At 40.5% G+C, this 20,163-nt stretch overlaps 1 protein-coding gene across 1 annotated transcript in view; it reads right to left on the reverse strand.

Annotated features, from left to right (window-relative positions):
* The window catches only part of LOC308099212 (retinoic acid receptor alpha-A-like), a 40,869-nt gene extending 25,699 nt beyond the window's left edge, over window positions 1-15,170 (reverse strand). Inside the window, exon 1 of the mRNA XM_080447859.1 lies at window positions 13,799-15,170. Coding sequence (XP_080303985.1) covers window positions 13,799-14,021 — 223 coding nt within the window. The 5' untranslated portion in view covers window positions 14,022-15,170. The remainder of the gene's footprint in view (window positions 1-13,798) is intronic.
* Window positions 15,171-20,163: the final 4,993 nt, after the last annotated feature.

The raw sequence follows: 20,163 nt of genomic DNA on the forward strand, positions 1-20,163 counted from the left end.
CCAGCATCCCTATTCTGGGGGGGGAATAGGGATCGCTCGCTTACGCCGCGTTGTGAGCTTATAGATCGGCTACTTTTGGCGAAGTAATTTGGTGTCCAGTGGAAGAAAGAAATAAAGTACTTGACTAAGTATAGAGGGTTTAAGTCAGTGGTTAACCACTTAAGCCCTATATACTTTTTGGTAGGAGGAATAGCCGAAAATAGTGGATCTACAAGCTCAGGAGAACACGTTGCAGCTTGATCGCTAGTGGGCTTGCAGATCTGCTATTTTTGAATAAAAAAAATAATTATAATATTCTATGCTATCAAACATGAATATCAAAACATATCAGACAGTCTACATTTCCCAAAAGGAAATGCATGTATTGAATTCAGTCATATCCCCACCGGCCATCACCAGAAGAGGGATATTAAAAGCAGAGATATTAAAGCCCCCCCCCGCCCCTAGCAAATCAAATGAGTGATCGTCAGAACTCGTGAAATGAGTATATAAATAAATACAATTGAATGCATGCTGGTACATGTTGACAGGGACAACAAGGTCACACGGTTCACATAAAGAGGACACTATGAAAGTGGGACTTGCTTTTGTCCATATACAACTTGAGCACGTTCACGAAGGTTTCTTGCAGTGTTTGATGTGAAATTAAGCTTTTATGGGAATATTTATTCAACCCATCATATAGCTACTCATCATCACAGCTTATTTTGGCTATTATTTTTGCTCATTGATCTATTTCGCTGTCTAGCCGCTGTTGTTCATGTAAAGGTTGCAGCCCTCATCGAGTCACCTTTCGCACAATGCGGCCCTCACACCGAAACTAGTTTGACACCCCTGATGTAAAGTGCTTTGTAGCCATTTTAAAAGGGACTACACCATGAATTTGAATATATATATATTTTTTTAAATTCATGGTGTAGATCCTTTAAACAATTTTATCATATTACAATTATTCTAGTCTAGGGCATATTATAGAAGCAATATCGATCTATAGACAATCGATATCGAAACTGAACTGATGTAAGATTCATATTTACCCATCGCACACTGTCATTTATTTCTAATAGTTCCGAATGTATTTAATCCGCCTGACCTCTTTGTAAACAAAGGCCATACATGGGGCAAAACGCTCCAATTACAGATTAATCCTTAATCCTTTTAAGGATTAAGACATGTCACTCTTTCCCCCCCCCCCCTTCACCTTTCTGGCTCATCTAATTTATTGCGTAACCATTTTATTTCAGCCAGGGGGCATTTCCATTAACACGGTTTTGACATTCTGATATGGAGTCATTTTCCCCTTGGCTTTAACCCAATAAGACCGGGAAAGCATCTGTGTCATTTTAGATTTTTAGCTATATTTTAACCAATTAACCATTATTTTATACTTTGGCTTATCAAAAAATAAAAGATCTACAAGCTCATAGCGTGTCACTTCGTGTCGCGCTATGAACTTGTAGATCTGCCATTTCTTTTAAATCGTGATTTTTTTTTGCAAATCCTTGAATATATATACTTTTAAAGCGAATGTTTTTTACTCAAATCTTTGCTTCTGGGGGTCCCCGGAACAAAATGTTTTGAGATGTGGGTCCGCGGCCAAATACATATCATTTTGGGGGTCCTTGACATGAAAAGGTTTTGAGCACCACTGATATAGCAACACAAGTCTTTCCAGAAAACCGTTAGGATCTAGAAGACATTTTGTAGAATCGGCCTCAGGTCTTAACGGGTTAAATGACTAATTCAGAAAGGTCACATCCCGGTGACATCATAGGCTTTGGTGAAACCCAAAGAACTTAGGAGTTGTGACAGAGTGGCAGAGTCACAACCACAGAGAAGTGGAGGTATTGGTCAGCATGACTGGACCTGTAATGATGGGAAGGTTACAGCGAGAGCTAACGTGCACTCATATATATATATAAGTCTTTGGGTATGCTTGAATGGGATTACGGACGATATATTAGGGCTGGAAAATATGGATATTGATATTGAAATCAATATCGTGACCGATATAGATATCGTCTGGGATTTTGCATATCGCAATATTGTGATATGGCTTAAGTGATGGCTTTTGCTGGTTTTAATCATTTATCTATACTTGGTAAAATGGTCTACAATTGTCCCAAAAAAACCTTGACGTTCATACAAATGTAAACAAAAACTTACATTACCGTGAAAATATCGATATTGAAGTATTTGGTCAAACATATCATGATATTTAGGCCTAGCCCTATGATTTTTTTTTTTTTTTAAAGCCTTTGGTCTTTATTATTTTTAATAATTGCAGCACCCATACTCTGGTAACAAAACATCTGTGAAAACAATGAGCTCTTAAATTGTTCCAGGTAGGTTACGTATATAGGCTAGTATGCTTGCTATCACAACATTTCAAAGGATATGGTTTGACTTTTTGCATTGCATTATTAGTCTGTCCTAATTTTTTTGATTCCATGTTGTTATTCCCTCCTTAGGGAAGGGAACTAGAGATCATGCTACAACTCAACCGTATAAACCGGTTACACCAGAGTGAGTTCCAATGTAGAGATAAGATATAACGTAAACTTTACATCCACCCTCTACTAAGTGTTAAGTCATTCCTATCAATCAACTGTTGACATGGCAGAACGGTTATACCCAATTTATGCTCTAGCCAGCGTACACAGGTGTCGCGCGCCAAAAATAGCTGATCTACAAGCTCTCAATTCGTCACAATGCAGTGAGTGGTGACAAGTGGTGATATGATACACTGGCCCCACTGAACAAACAGTTTGTTTTTCATATTAACGGCACTAGTTTCAAAGCATTTTCATGATTATCAGTCTCAAAGTATGTTACTCATTATCAATTGAAAGGCTATTAAGGGGACATTCCTAAGCTCTTGTAGCCTACTGTATGAACACTAGGCTAATACATTGATATGAAACAGATTATTGTATAACACATCTACAACAATACAGGCAATTTACAGAAAAATCTAATAATAGCTGTGATTATAACCCCTCTTGTTAATGTCATTGCTAGGATTGCAGAAAAGTTGTCAATAAGCTACAACTTGATGTCAAAATGTTTTGAGGAGGAGCGCTGTGGCCAGTTGCTTCACTTGAGGGCACAAGGTTTATTTTAACCACATCAACACTAACGTCCCAATTCTTGGCATGCCATAATGGGCGAAAACAGGCAAACATTAAGCAAAAATAGCAGATCTACAAGCTCACAAGGGTAGTACAAGTTTGCAACGCAAAATAAGGGGATCAAGTACTAACCGCAGTCAACAAAGTATAGGGTTTAAGTGGTTTTAATGCGCACCATTAGCCCACAGACGATCAGGTCATGGCAAGCGACACCGTTTTGATTCTAGAGCCATTAATGATGGTCCAAGTAAATACTGTACGTAGCATTATCAAAGGGGCTAAGTTAGATGAAGATACAACTTTCAGCTTAACCCACTCAATCCGGGAACGCATCTGTGTCATTTTAGATTTTAGCTATAGTTGTATACCTTGGCTATTCAAAAATAGCATATCTACAAGCTCATAGCGCGTCACAAAACAGTTTTTTGAAAAACCTATATGAGTGGTTCTCAAACCTTTTCATGTCAAGGACCCCCGAAATGACATGTATTTGGCCACGGACTCCCATCTCAAAATATTTTGTTCCAGGGACCCCCCCAGAAACAAGGATTTGAAATACAAATGTTTTTTTTCAAAAATAGCAGATCTAGAAGCTCATAGCGCGGCACTTGGTGCTGCGCTATGAGCTTGTATATCTGCTATTTTTGAATAGCCAACGTATAAAATAATGGTTCGAGTGCAAGTGGTTACACAGAGATGCGTTCCCGGTTTCAATGGGTTAAGAGTAACAAGATACAAGTACAACATGTGCTTTAGCGTTGACACAACACCCTAACTTACACACACACTACATTGCAACAGGCTGCCGGGTTGTCGATAACAAGGGTTCTGGTCAATGATGCGGAAGTACACAAACACTGGTGCGCTCGATAGGACCAGCACTCTAACAACCACACATCAAAATCACTGGCAATCACTGCTCACCCCTGTGGTTGCCAGATGGCGACATTGTAGTTGGGGAAACGTCATCGTCTTCGGCTCGATTTCTAATAACAACCGTCACCGAATTTGAGGAAGTGTTGGGTAATTCAACAATGTTTCTTTTATTTGGAAATCTTTAAAAACACTGACCGACACTAGGCCAAAATACGTCAAAAACATTGTGTCAGATAGCGTATCAATTTTACGTTTACAATGCTTTTAAAAGCAGCCTGTTCAGAAATTCAATTGGTGTTATTCATAATACTGTTCACCATTTTAAAGATTAAAGGAGTAGTTCAACCAAAAAATTACTTATTTTCTATCAATTACACACCCCATGAAGCCTTGAATTCATGGATTTATTTTTGTTTTTGTGGCATTCCTGAGCCAATAATTTGATGACCGGGTGTATTTCCGGTAGGAGACACAAAGAGTCTACCTTGTGTCTCCTACCGGATACATTAGCATCTTTCCGTCGGTCATCAAATTATTGGCTTAGGAATGCGACAAAAACAAAAATAAATCCATGAATTCAAGGCTTCATGGGGTGTGTAATTGATAGAAAATAAGTAATTTTTTGGGTGAACTACTCCTTTAAATTCATAATGGTAACAATTTGTCTCCGGTGGGTGGAAACCTACTTTTCAGGATTCAAATTCAAAAGCATCAAAAGTATGATCAAGTAGGGCGTTAATTTACGGGGGAAAAAAAGTTTGAATATGGAGATAAAGAGTTTCTGCCCCGGCAGCAACGAAATTGCTTCTGGTCCCAAATCTGGAGTGTTCATTGCAAAGGTGTAATGCTGTACTCCATGACTCGGAGTACAGTATTAATGTCCAACATTACATTAGTCTCGACAGTCTGTCAAGTAGATTTAAGCTTCTTGTTTACAAACATTATTACCGGGTGTGTGCGCTTTAAGGAGGCAAAACCGCTTTGACCGAAACGCACGCGCAACGCACTCTAATCAGCTGTGTGTGATTAGAGTCAGCTAGAGCCGTGAGCCGCAGTGCGTGACCCACGTGACCTTAACCCATTAAGACCGGGAAAAGCATCTGTCATTTTAGATTTTAACCACTTTAACCATTATCTTATACTTTGGCTATTCAAAAATAGCAGATCTACAAGCTCATAGCGCGGCACAGAGTGCCGCGCTATGAGCTTGTAGATCTGCTATTTGTGTGAAAAATCATGAACATTTTGCAAATGTATATATATATATAATATATATATTTATTTTTAAAGCGAACATTTGTAACTCAAATCTTTGCTTCTGGGGATTCTACAAAAGTATTCTAAATCCTAACAGTTTTTTGAAAAAAACTTCTGTTGCTATAATATCAGTGGTTCTCAAGCTTTTTCATGTCAAGGACCCCCAAAATGATATGCCTTTGGCCGCGGACCCCCATCTCAAAAATATGTTGTTCCAGGGACCCCCCAGAAGCAAAGATTTGAGTTAAAAATGTATATATATATAGTCAAAGATTTGCACAAATGTTCATAATGGTTAAAGTGGTTACACAGATGCGTTCCCGGTTTTAATGGGTAAAGTACAAGTCCGTCTCAAACTAGAAAGATGTGTTCCAGATATGATGCAGGCTGGTTTGTGATGCTAAAGTGTTAGCAATCAGATATCTTTATTTTCATTTTATTGTTAACATAATGTATTCATAGTGAGAAACAAAATGATTGTATCTGTGTGCAGTATATATATATATATATATATATATATATATATATATATATATATATATATATATATATATATATATATATATATATATATATATCATATGGTCCCTTCTCACCATGAGGAAAACATCTCTATGCCGAGTTTATGACCTTTTGAGTGCTGAGGAAGGTCTCTTCTTACACGTGTTGATAACATTAGCCCACTCAGAGATAAGACCTTGAGGAACTCAACAAAGCATAGATCTGCCTTGCATTTTAAGCCCCGAGGCTAAACATAGCGCAGAAAGCAAATTAGCCGGCTTCCTCGCGCTATCTTTGTACCAGCAATTAGTCCAAAAATAGATAGCAGCATGGACGCCAACACTACTTACACAAGGGGGAATCTTTTAGTTAGTTGATGGTAATTATTGATTGTAGTCGCCGGTACTCAAGAATATTGAGGAGGGCAAAAGGTTGGTTTGAGATTCTCTGAGTGGACTTGTTTCACCTCTCTATCCCTATCTATCTGTGACATCTGCGTACAGTTGGCGATATCAAATCAGGAGGATTGCAAAACAGGTTGTTTAAGTCCAGGAATCTGATACTCATCTGAAGACAGCATCCAGAGTAGTTCATGTTAATAAGTCCCCTGAAGCCTTTATTTGTTGCAGTGCTCTAGATAGATAACTTTATTGATCCAACGGGGGAAATTCAGGCGCCAGAGACAGCACAGCAGTAAAATGTTACAGATACAGGGCAAAGAAGTACACTTTGGGTACAGAAGAGTAACATCACTATAGACACGCTCAAACAAATGTGAATAAAGGGTGCTAAATCTAATTAGCAATCTATGTTTCTCCTCTCTTTTATTAACCAGTGAAGCCTTATTATATACTTCATCGTACGATGGTGTCACGTGGCGGAAATAGCTGATCTTACAATGCAGCATGACACGTGAGCTGCTAGATTGTGCTATTTTCCAACGATTTTGTATTTGTTTTTTAAACTTTCACCTATTATAACAAGCCCAAAATAGAGACTCATACTGAAGAAAATAGTTTCAGTCGGTAGCCTACTAGCTTGGAATCAATACCATTTTCGGGGTTTCTGATCCGGTCGGAGCGGAAATAACTTTACGCCATTAGGTGACCGGAACACACGACCGGAACCTCCGGCGCCGTGCACCTCCAAAATTACCTAGTTTAAAATGTGTTTAGTTTGGTATAATCGTTCAGTTTCTTTTGGCATAATAATCGTTTGGTATGTCCATCTTTTATTCTAACTGGTAGCATGACAAGTGAGACCAAACTAATTGATTCGCACTATGTGGGGAACAAAAACAATGCGACACCAACCGGAACACAGCACTGGTACACGATAGTTTTTTTCCCCTTTTTTCTAAACCGGATCACACGGGCCAGTTTGGAACAAATACCAGGCTTTCCTGGAAAGGCTGGTGACGAGGGGTTAGCCTACACACGTGTTGGCTTTAGCTGAATACGATCCAAAATACCCTTAAAGGGGAAGACCACCCATTTTCAATATTTAACTATGTCATTAATATAGCATAAAGGAGTTGTGTGGAAATAAGAAAATTTTTAAATGTTAAAAATTTTAAATGTTAAACCCAAATTGATTTTGGGTTTAACATTGCAAATTACACCATGATGAGTCATCACGGTGTAATTTGCAATGTTAAACCCAAAATCAATTTGGGTTTAACATTTAAAATTTTTAACATTTAAAAATTTTCTTATTTCCACACAACTCCTTTATGCTATATTAATGACATAGTTAAATATTGAAAATGGGTGGTCTTCCCCTTTAAGGAGGTTCTTTATTGTGATTATCAGCACACTGGTGATGACATGCAGTAGGTACAAGGTAGAGTTCATTCTACTTAAGCAGCACTGGCATGAAAGAACTTAAACTGCACAACTTAACCACTTGGTTGGTATTGGTATTGGTTATTTTTTGGCTATGATATGGATGCTGGGGTTCAAGTGGTTAATGTATAGCATTGATTCTGAAAGTCTACCTAAAGCTACAATACATAGAGGTAAGCTTTATGTCAGTTGTTGTGTCACTCTCCCGATAGAGAGGTGATTGCAACAATGTCTGAACTACAATAAAGATGGCGCCGCATCTAGTGTCCTTTCTGATGCCTCAAATGCCTTTATTGACATGGTCAACCCGTCGCTCTCCGACCTACCCGACACCGGGGGACTCTTCCATTTCTCAATGGAAGAGTAGGGAGAGCCCACTGCAGAAGTGCTAGCTACATTGTACAACATGCTCTACTATACAGATGGGTTGAAATAACCTTTTATTCATTTCAATAAGCTCCATATTATTGTAGCTTTAACTATTATCCAAGTCAACTTAATTTGGATTTTTGCCTAGATGTGGACTTTAGCTCAGTTGACTGACTTCAACCAGCAATGATACACACACACACACGCGCGCGCACGCACGCCGCACACACAAGAATGCATGTACACACACAAACGTGCATGCATGCACGCACTCTCACACACACACACACACACACACACACACACACACACACACACATTGATAGGCAGACAAAGGCATGCCTTTCCAGAGGACTCCGTCTAGGACATATGAATTAATAACCAGTTTTCCAGGCCTGCTGTTTTAGCATTTATCTGATGACACTGCAGAGTGTAACACATACAGGTGAATGTACACCAACGCACACATATACACACGCACACAAACACACGCACGCAAGCAAGCACACACACATAAAGGCAGCTCCTTTCCAGTGTTGCCAGATTCTGTGAGAGAAACAAGCAACCAGGTCTAGGAAAACCAGCCCAAAAGAAGCGAATATGGGCCCACATGAGCACTTTAACATATACATCAGCTATTTGAAAATAGCAGATCTACAAGCTCGCGTTGTGAGCTTGTAGATCGGCTATTTTCAAAAAATTATAATAAGCAGATCTGGCAACCCCTGCTCCTTTCCCCTTTATACACACACTCTCACACTCAGGTCAAACTTAGTCAGTAGACCCTGACATTCCCAGACAAAGTGTGTGTTGGTATGTGACAGAATGTGTGTGTGTGTGCGTGTGTGCGTGCGTGTGTGTGTGTGTGTGTGTGAGAGAGAGACAGAGGTCAGTCAGTGCGCAGAACTGATGACTGGGCAGCTGACACTGGAGAGGAGAGGAGAGGGAGAGGAGAGGGAGGGAGAGACAGAGATATAGGTCAGTTCCCAAATGTCTGTGAGTCATTGCTCTGGATCACACCCAATCACACACACACACACACACACAGCTATCCCCAAACCCCCTGCCTGAATGCCGGTGGTGGAGCAATCGCTGAGTGTGTATGTCCGTCCTGTGTCCATCTGGCCTGTGTGTGTGTGTGTGTGTGAGAGAGAGAGTCTGGGTACATGGAAGGCCTTTTTTTATTGCAGTTTGACCCTTGAACCTGTTCCACTCTCCATTCCAGTGAGGCGCGCACACGCGCGCACACACACACACACACACACACACACACACACACACACACACACACACACACACACACACACACACACACACACACACACACACACACACACACACACACACACACACACACACACACACACACACACACACACACACACACACACACACACACACACACACACACACACACACACACACACACACACACACAGAGAGAGAGAGGGGGTGTCTCCCTATCTTTACAACTATAGTTTATGAGCACTCTCCTCTGTGTCTCTGTCTCTATTTAACTTCCTCTCCGTTTCTTTCTCTTCTCTAGCTTTTGAAGGAGGGTCTCTCGCCCAGCCTCTCTCCCTCTCTCTTTTCCAGCTACATCTTCCTCCCCGACTTATACAGTCTTCTAATACGAACACACAATCGCAAACAAACAAACAAACAAAACAAATCAACACACGAATGGCTCTCTGTCACGCTAGATTTAGCTGACGCTGAGATTGGGATCAGAACTCTACTCTACAGAGATACAACCAGGCCAAAGTGTGCATGCACTGCAGGCAGTGGTGGAAAAAGTACTCAAATTCTTTACTTAAGTAAAAGTACCAATACTGCAATATAGAAATACTCTGTTACAAGTAAAAGTCCAGAATTCAAAATTTACTTGAATAAAAGTACACAAGTATTGGCATCAAGATGTACTTAAAGTACCAAAAGTAAAAGTACTGAAATGTTTGAAAATAGCCGATCTACAAGCTCACAACGCGTCGTGAGCTTGTAGATCGGCTATTTTCAAATAGCCTAGGTATAAAATAGGGCTAAAGTGGTTAATGTATTTTTTATAATGTAATCATTTATATCTGAAAAGTAACTAGTAACCAAGGTTTTCCAATAATTGTAGTGGAGTAAAAGTACAATATTTGGAAATATCTCAAAATTGTACTTAAGTACAGTACTTAAGTAAATGTACTTAGTTACTTTCCACCACTGCATGCAGGCAAGGCAGAGATTCAGTTGGAGGGCTCAAGAAACTAACATGGACACAGCTTTCACCCCTTGGTGTCCCTATTTTGGGCATGTGTTATAGGCAAAAATATTCAAAATTAAAAAAAAATGTAAGATCTACAAGCTCACGCTTTACACACAGCTATACCTTCGCATATGAACTGTAAACTGTATGTGTATGATTGTTGATACTTGGCTCCATGTCTGGGTATTTCGCTTTTATTTACGCCCATTATTGTTACCACCGCAATTTTACCTTTCTATCTCATTTTATTTCATTGTTATCCACACTGATGTGGAAGCTTGAAGTACCAGAATTTCACTGTCTATAATGCTGCTTTACAAGCTGTATTGTATGTGTATTATGTGACAATGAACACCTTTCACGTCGAAAAACTTCCCATGAACAGAACACAGTTGTGTGAAGTGTATCACATTCACAACGTGTTACACACACAATGTAATCCATTGGCTTGCTCCGACGCTGTTTGTCTGTTGGGTCAGTTAGAATCTGTGCGCAATTTTACGAACAGCGACAACTATTGTTCACTCACACTAGTTACCAAGTTAGGCTATGCTGAGAATATTGACTGGCGCAACAAACACCGAATGAAAACAAGAGGAAGGACACCATATGGATCACATTTACACGAAGGGGGCAAAGAAGAACAAAATTAGAACATTTACTGCCAAATGACAATCTCAACTCAACTCACCTCTAGTTTAATTTAGTTAGTCAGTTAATTGACATACTTACACTTAAAGCCTGTTTTTATACCTGGAGCTGTAATGTAGCAGTGAAGAGACAAATGCTTCACCTCTGCCAACGGAGTTTAGCCTGTGTTTTCACCTCAATTGATTTGTTTGTCTGACTGTTGGCAGGGTATATCCAAATGTTGTTATCGGATTTGCATGAAACTTAGCGGAAGGTTTGGTCAAGGAAGAACTGAAGGAACTTTTCTGCACCGATTCCATTCAGAAATGCAGACCCTGGTGTCAGGTAGGACACCTTCTGGTCGACACTATCGGTACATAATTACATATATTTGAAGCAGATGGCGCGACGGAATGGACACTAATGTGCCCTAACGTCTTTATTGTACTTAATTGGACAACATTGCGATTACTTCTCTCCATCTTCAGAGGGAGACAACGTACATAAAGCTTACGGATTTAGCTTTAATGGCCGTATCAAACAAAATGAGTCTCCAGCAACTGAACAAATTACCAAACAGTGTTTAACGCTCAACTATTCGACACATTATACAAATGACATATCTTGACAACTGCATAGCCCTGGCAGATGAACTCTGAGTGCAATAATTCTAGTTTAAAATGTAATAATAAAAACATTGTGATTTGTTAGATATATTGCACATGATATATCTATTCTCTCTCAGGGATGTAGTGACTCTCACTCTAATAATCTGACATTTTTCAAGAAAAACGTTTTGCCCAATGGAGTGGCTGGTAACTTTAACCCATTAAAACCAGGCAAGCATCTGATTCTGTGTTATTTTAGATGTTGGCGTTGGCTATTCAAACATGGCAGATCTACAAGCTCGCAACTGCTGATTTAGAAGGCATTAAGAATCGGCCTCAGGTCTTGGGTACATATCTGGTAGCCACATTGGCTACAAGAAAAAGTCAACGTCAAGCCCTGCTGACAGTAGCACACAGCTGTGTAAAGACGTTATGTCACTCCAACAGCATCACCTCAATCAGCCCCGTCTCCAGTCATGTCAGGTGACTTTGGGCGGCTGCTTTTATAAGGTCTGTGTGTTGTAAACAGGACCTATTGAACAGTGTTGCCATGTCTGCTTATTATAAGCGACTTTGGGCTTGTTTTTCTGTAAAGTTGTTTGTAAATATTGGTAGTTGTGGGTTTTTTTTGGGGCTCTTTTTTTATTTATTATTATTGTTTAAACCAATTCTCAAACATCTGCATGTCAAGGACGCCCCAAATGTATGTATTTCTCCGCAGACCCCCATCTGGAAAAAAAAATGGTTTTCAAATGTATTCCAGCATTCCCGACACGTTGTGAGCTTGTAGATCGGCTATTTTCAAATAGCCTGTTTATAGGTTTAAAGTGCTCACGTAGCCTATAGTCACTTCTTTTGGCCTTGTTTTCATAAGACCTGACTGCTTATGTCTCTCACAAAATCTAGGCAACAGTGGCTATTGAACAGTTGAAAAGTACTAGAATGATTTCAAGAAGAAGATCCATCTGAGGTCTGTCCACTCCAGTGGTGTAAAGTAACTAAGTACATTTACTCAAGTACTGTACTTAAGTACAATTTTGAGGTATCTTTACTTTAATTGAGTATTTCCATATTTCAGTACTTTTACTTCTACTCCACTACATCTCAGAGGCAAATATTGTAATTTTACTCCACTACAATTATTTGAAAACTTTAGTTACTAGTTACTTTGTAGATTTTGATTATTATTACAAAACATACATAAACCACTTCAGCCCTAAATACGTTTCGGCCAATTGAAAATAGCAGATCTACAAGCTCACAATGCGTGGCGATGCGACGATAGATACCTTGTGAAATGGGACATTCTGCATAATGAGTACTTTTACTTTTGGTACTTTAAGTATATTTTGATAACAATACTTTTGTACTTTTACTCAAGTAAATTTTGAATTCCGTACTTTTATACTTGTAACAGAGTATTTCTACATTGCAGTATCGATACTTTTACTTAAGTAAAACATTTGAGTACTTTTTCCTCCCCCAGCCCCCCACCGAGAGGAGCACAGCTCCAGTGCAGCTTGCAGTGGGGTCTGACCTCCCGGTCACCTTTGACCTACAGTGGGGCTGATGACACATTGCAGGAATCACAGTTGGGGTGGCAGCTCCCCTCAATTAAAATGTAAATGGAAGCAGTAATTCACATGCCCTCCCCCTCTCTCTCTCTCTCTCCCTCTCTCTACCCCCCTCTTGCTGTCTCTCTCTCTCTCATTAATCTATTACTTTGGTTAAAAGAAAGTCCACTTCCAGAACACTAAATGTTAAAAAGTGAACTACTAATTCTTGATGTTGTTGTTGTTGTTGTTGTTGTCATGTTCCCAACAAGTTGATAACAATCTGAAGAAGCAGGGGTCAGATGGAGAGTCAAATCACACCCTTTGGTTGTCAAGAGTGATCAAATAAATGCACCTCTACTTGGTGCTGGGATCGCTATAGTTTATTACAGGCAACCTTAACCCCCTGTTGATAAAAACATGTATCTCTCCAGTGAGTCTAATGGAGTTATCAGTGGTTCTCAACCTTTTCAGGCTGTGAATCCCCCCCCCCCCCACTCCCTCCCCCGGGAAAAAAAAAATCATATTTGAACTGGGGACCCCCCCCCCCCCCCCAGAATTGTAGGAGTTGGGGGAGGCATTACATTCTGTTTTGACTCTGTTCCACAGATAAATATTGTGAAAATAGCAGATCTGATATTTTCAAAAATGTTGCCTCTTTCTTAATATATTATTTGACAATTTGGCCAATGTTTGTTCCCCCCCCCCAAGCATGTTCTCAACCCACAGGTTGAGGACCACTGAGTTATAAGTGACACAAAAAGAAGCTATTACTTACAGTGGTTGGATCCGCTCCAGTGTCTGGCGCTGACCAGCGACCCCCCTCCGAACGGCCTGGGGAGACCACCTCCTCCTCCAGACATGGACACCAGGGACCCCTTCTCCGGCCCCCCGAGGCAGGACCCCAGGCCCGGGGGTCTGTGGTAGTAGTCCATGCTCAGGAAGGAGCTGCAGGGGCTCGGGCTGGGGCTCAAACCCACCACGTCCACGCTTTCATACATATCCCCAATGAGATGAGGGAGGGGGGAGGGAGGGAGGGAGGGGGGGATTAGAGAGAGAGAGAGAGAGAGAGAGAGAGAGAGAGAGAGAGAGAGAGAGAGAGAGGCGAGACTCACAACCCTCTTTGATCTTTTTTTCCTGTCAAAAGAAGAGAGGATCAAAGCAGCCCAGGCGGAGAGAGAGAGAGAGAGAAGATTTCACATCTTCATAACAGCCTCGTCTCTCAGGATGGGAGGAGAGAGAGAGAAAGAGAGAGAGAGAGAGAGAGAGACAGGGGGGGTTGACCGGTCACTCCGTCCTGAGTGATGACCTCTCAGGGACGTAGAGCCTACTGACTGTAACAACAACTAGTTTGTTGACCAACTTTTGCAGCCTGAGTGTCCGTGTATCTGGATAAACAACACCATAAAAAAACAGTAGTAGTTTGTAAAAAATAATAATAACGTCTCCCTGTGTGTGTGTGTGTGTGTGTGTGTGTGTGTGTGTGTGTGCTACAAGTCCATTCTGACCCACTATATAACGCCCGAATCCAGAGTGTCCTTTAAAGGTAAAAAAAAAAAAAAAAAAAAATCCGTCGCCGGGTTAAATTTTGTAATGATTATTTATAATAATAATAAATGTTATTCATAATAATAATAGCCAACAACAGCAGCATCCAGGGCGCTTGTCGGCAAAACGCATACAAAAATGTCAGTTGGGTTGCTGCTGCCTGGACACTATAATATGTCAGAAACAAAAACAGCACAGTCGCTACTATGTGTCCAATCCGTATAGAACAGGGCTCTTACAAGCAGAGCAGAGATAAGCAGATCATTGTAGCTGCTTGCTGGTCGGTGGATCCAGTGATCCGGTGGATCCGTGCAGAGAGGCAGAACGAATGGAGCCGCGCGACGCCGAGAGTAAATCCCGTTTAGAGACACAAAACCCCCCGACAGACAGACACAAAACAGCCGTCAGAACGCTTCTCTCCACTTCCAACGAAAACGCTTCTTTTTCCACTTCAACTTTCCGACGATAATATCGTTCGCTGTGAACGTCGTTCACTGTGAGGTAGAATAGATGAGACTAAATATCAACTCATAGTTTACACTTCCCTCTCTGTCTAGTTGTGTGAGTTGTTTAACAGAGAGAGAGAGAGACTAGATCCAACGAGGTTGTGTCGATGTCCTGTATTAACCTCTACCCTGCACTCGTTGGCTTCCCCCTGCTCTCTCTCTCTCTCTCGCCAGTGTTGCCAGGTTTTGCGAGAGAAACAAGCGATGTGACGCGTCGTGAGCTTGCAGATATGCTATTTTCAACACAAAAATCTTGAAGAAAATGTGGAACATTTTAACAACACAAATCTTCTAGAATAACATATTTTCAGATGGGGGGTCTGACTCAGACAAATAGGCTACATATTAATTTGGGGGGTGCTTGACATGAAAATATTTGAGTATAGAATAGAAACAAGCCCAAGTAAGAAACTGCTTTTTAGAAACCACCAGCCCAAAAAACAACAACCCGCAACTACAAATATTTACAAGGAACTTTACAGAAAAACAAGCCCAAAGTCGCTTATAATAAGCAGACATGGCAACGCTCTCTCTCTCTGTGACGACAGGAGGCGGTATCTGCCCTCTAGCTCCACCTACCTGCTGCCTGTCATGCCTTTCCTCTCTCAACCTTCTTAAATACTATACTGCTGCTGCTATTACTAGACTATTACTAGTCTAGGGCTGTCACAATTATTACATTTAATTTTTTACAATTAATCTCGCTCAAATAATTGCATAATTAACAATGTAATTGCACAGGTGCACAGGGCAGATAATAACGTTATACTTTAACAAAAGCATGAATAATGGAAATAATGTAATTACTATTACCAATGCAGAATTCATTGATTTCACTCACAGAGAAGCTATTGCATTTACTATTACAATTGCTAATGCAACTGCTATAACAAATATCACTGCTATATTACTATTGGTAGTATTACTATTAAATTACTATTACTATTACTATTACTATAACATTATTGCTATTAAAATTACTAATATTTACAATTGATAGCATTACAACAACAGTTGAGTTATTACTGCTATATTACTTTGGTGTTTTAGTTGCTATATTAGTGCTGCTATTACTTAAATTGTTACAAGTATTTTTAGCTAGCTACTGTTGTTACTATAGTATTTTTACAATTACATATATCACTGCTATTATTAATATTACTACCATTACAGTTAGCCTACTAATATTACTACTATTACTAATACTATTACTTTTCTTACAGTATGTCTATTGTCTACCAATAGCTGCAACTACTGTCACTACTAATACACCATGTAGCCTCTGAACAAGACAGTAGTGCAGTTTTTCTAGACTGTAAATGTGTGCCTGTGTGTGCGTTATTATCTCCAAATACAACGCTCGCCCTAGGCGGTCGCAGCAAACACTAATTTATTCTTACTTAAGATGAAAGTGCTGCACACCACAAGACTTTGCAATACTTTCATATATTTGGTGACTCTTTAGAGCAGTGGTTCCCAGGCCTTTTATCCTTAGATCGCCCCTTCTTATTGTGTGATGAAACCTTTTTTTACATTAACCCCTAGCTTCCATTTTCTGAGGGCTTGTAAATCAGCTATTTTCGGCAAAGCGGTTTGGTGTAGAGGGAAAAAAGAGTATTAAGGGCTTAAGTGGTTAACTGTCTGAAAATACACATTAACATGAATCCAACACAACTCTACACAATGGCAGTGCATGTGAAGTCTATGAAGCTATCTATGAACAAGTTTAATCTACAACACATCTGCTTGAATCTCTCTCTCAGCTAGGGGGTCATTGGCCTGAAAAACGTTGAAGACCCCTGGCTTAAACCCTATACACTTGAATACTTCTATGTGTGTCACATAGCTAATATAGCCGATCCACAACAAGACCATGTGAGCTTGGGTAATGCTATTTCTGCAAAACAAGTGCCTATTTTTGCCTGTAATGTTCCCCCATTATGACATTCCCATGCAGTGTAGGGATGCTATGGTTCATGTGGTTTAATTTAACCGTGTTATTACTGTACTTTACAATGATGTTACATGTGGAAGCTAGCTAACGTTGTAGGATAACAGTATATACTGTATGGTGAGAACACACAGGCAGAGACAGTGGATGACAGCAAGGACTTCTTTAGAAATGGTCAGGAAAATTAGTTATGGTTTCGTACAACACATTTTTGACTATGTCTAAACAGACCCCTCCTGTGATCTTTAGTGACCCCCCCCAGGGGGACCCAGACCCCTGGTTGGGAAACACTGCTTAAAAGAGCTAAAGTAAACAGTTTAGTCTTAACAGGAAGAGTGTGTCTGCTCTTTAGAACTTTTATTTCTACTCCTCTCTCCGTGCATTTTATATTTCAACCCTTATTTGATTGAAATGTGTCAGTGGCAGAGAGAGATTCCCTTGAGTCTCTCTCTTGAGATCTACAAGCTCACAACAACGCATCACAATGTGACGCGTCATGAGCTTGCAGAGCAGCTTTTTTCGAATGTTTGCCTATCATGCCCAGAATAAGGACGCTAGAGTTCATGTGGTTAAAAGCCCCTCCCCTTCTCTTTACTGTTGGTTGTAACATTGATGATTCAGGAAATGAAACTTATTCAAACACTGTTGAAGCTTAATCGACAGGCGACAGTAACCCTGGTCAAATCCACAGTAAAATCCACAGTCTTCATTTTATCTACTCGTATACAAATGACACCAAAAGGACCCATAAAATGTCTCTGAGTACCTATATATTAAAATTGCCTTGTGGGTGGATGGTGGGGAGTGGGCGTCAAAACATTAACATCCGGATTTGATTGGCTAAGCTTCGGGTGTCGTAGTGCTCGGATAAGCAAGGCCTGAACATCTAGTTATTATTATAAGGGTCCATTTGGTTCCATTTTACAGAGTTAAATCCTCACTCAGGATTTTACAGTGTACTCTTAGTAATGGTATGTTAGTGATAGAGTCTACTGCAGCATGCACTATGTTGTTCTGGATAAGAGCCTATGTGTAAACATAAACACATGTAGATGTTGTGTTGTGGTGTTTGGTTAAATAAGGGTTAATGGGTGTTGATGATGTTAGCCTTGAGAGTGAACTCTATACGATCTGAGTCACCTGACACAGTGAGGTCATGGGCTTCACCTCTACACACCATCACACCTTTACATCACCACACACACACACACACATGCACACACACACACGCGCACACATACACATACACAAACACACTCAAAAGTGTAGGCCTACACCTGACAACACCTACAATCTCTAGTTACTCTCTCTCTCTCTCACACACACTTTCTCTCTATCGATCTCTTTTCGCAGGTGGGAGTGTGTGCATGCGCACATGCCACACACAAACACAGACACACACACACACACACACACACGCACACACACACACACACACACACACACACACACACACACACACACACACGACACACACACACACACACACACGACACACACACACACACACACACACACACACACACACACACACACACACACACACACACACACACACACACATACGCCCACATCCAACACCCACGCCTTGTAGATCTCACTATGAAGTCATACGTAGGCTATTCATGTACAATCATACGTGTTCTCAGAAACGTGCACACACACACATACACATATATATATAATATATATATATATATATATATATATATATATATATATATATATATATATATATATATATATATATATATATATATATATATATATATATATATGCCTACATAGTATTCCATACAGAGATTGAATCCTCTGGTAAGTGTGTCTGCGTCCTTGACATGAGGTCTACGCTGTATTGATCAGCCGCTGTTTAAAATATGAGTGGAGCGGCTTGAAAGAGCAGCCGTCACATTCATCGCCTGTAGTTAATCAATACAGGACATTAAATCTATAGAAACCACACAGGGAGTGAGGGAGAGAGAGAGAGAGAGAGAGAGAGAGAAGGGGGGGGGGTCGGGGGATTGGGCGGTTGGAAAAGATGTGGGGGTGAGAGGAGAGGAGGTGAGGTTAGGGGAGACGAGAGAGGAGAAACGGGGTAGGTAAAACAAGGGGGGCTAAAGAGAGAACGAGTGAAGGAATGATGGAGATTAGGAGAGAGAGAGAGAGGGAGAGGGAGAGATGATGACAGAAGGTACGTAAGGATGAAGAATATGACACACACATCATTACTAATGTCTACACATTAAAATGATTGTGGTCGCCACACACCAACGCGTGCACAGACACACGCACACATCACTATCACAATTTATCAACACAGTTTCACATAGACTTATGCGTGATGTATACTGCGTCATACGATGGTGTCACATGCTGATTATAGCAGATCTACAAGCTCCCACTGCGTCGGCATCAGTTATACTGTCAAAGGGACACACCCAGCTCATCTAGGAGTGTTAATGTTAGATGTGAGACCCATGCATGCAAGCAACACAGTGGTTCTGAAACATGTCAAGGACCCCCAGACTAATATGTAGTAGACATTTTGTGTCAGGGACCCTCAAACAAGATTTGTGTTGTTAAATGTTTAAAAAATATTTCAACATTTTCAAATATCAGATCTTTTAGATCAGCTATTTGAAGAAAAAAAAATTAAGGGGGGAAAAAAAGTCACTTTTGAGCTTGAATGATTTCAAATAGTTGATTATAGTTGTATAAATAATGTAGAGTTAAAGTGGTTAAACTGATGCCAGTGCTATATTTGCTCATTTTGCTGGGGACCCCCTGTGACCCACTCAAGGACCCCTAGGGGTCTCCGAACCGCACTTTCAGAACCACTGAACTAACACACACACCCTGATGCACCCCACCCCCCCTCCCCCTACACACACTTGCAACACCTGCTGCAGTGAGTAGTGAGTAGTGACCCCTCCCTTTCTCAGCTATCATTTCATTTACGCAAACCTGAAGATAAACAGCCTGATTACATCACCGAGCATGTACACATCAATCCTGATGCGAGTGTGTGTGTGTGTGTGTGGCCCTCGTAAAACAGGAACACACACACTGACGCTTATCACACTTGTTACAGGACAGTTGTGGTTTTGGATCCACCCATCTCCAACCCCACCAGCCTGA

This window comes from Gymnoscopelus braueri, assembly GCF_963280865.1.
Source record: "Gymnoscopelus braueri genome assembly, chromosome: 13".
NCBI classification, from domain to species: domain Eukaryota; kingdom Metazoa; phylum Chordata; class Actinopteri; order Myctophiformes; family Myctophidae; genus Gymnoscopelus; species Gymnoscopelus braueri.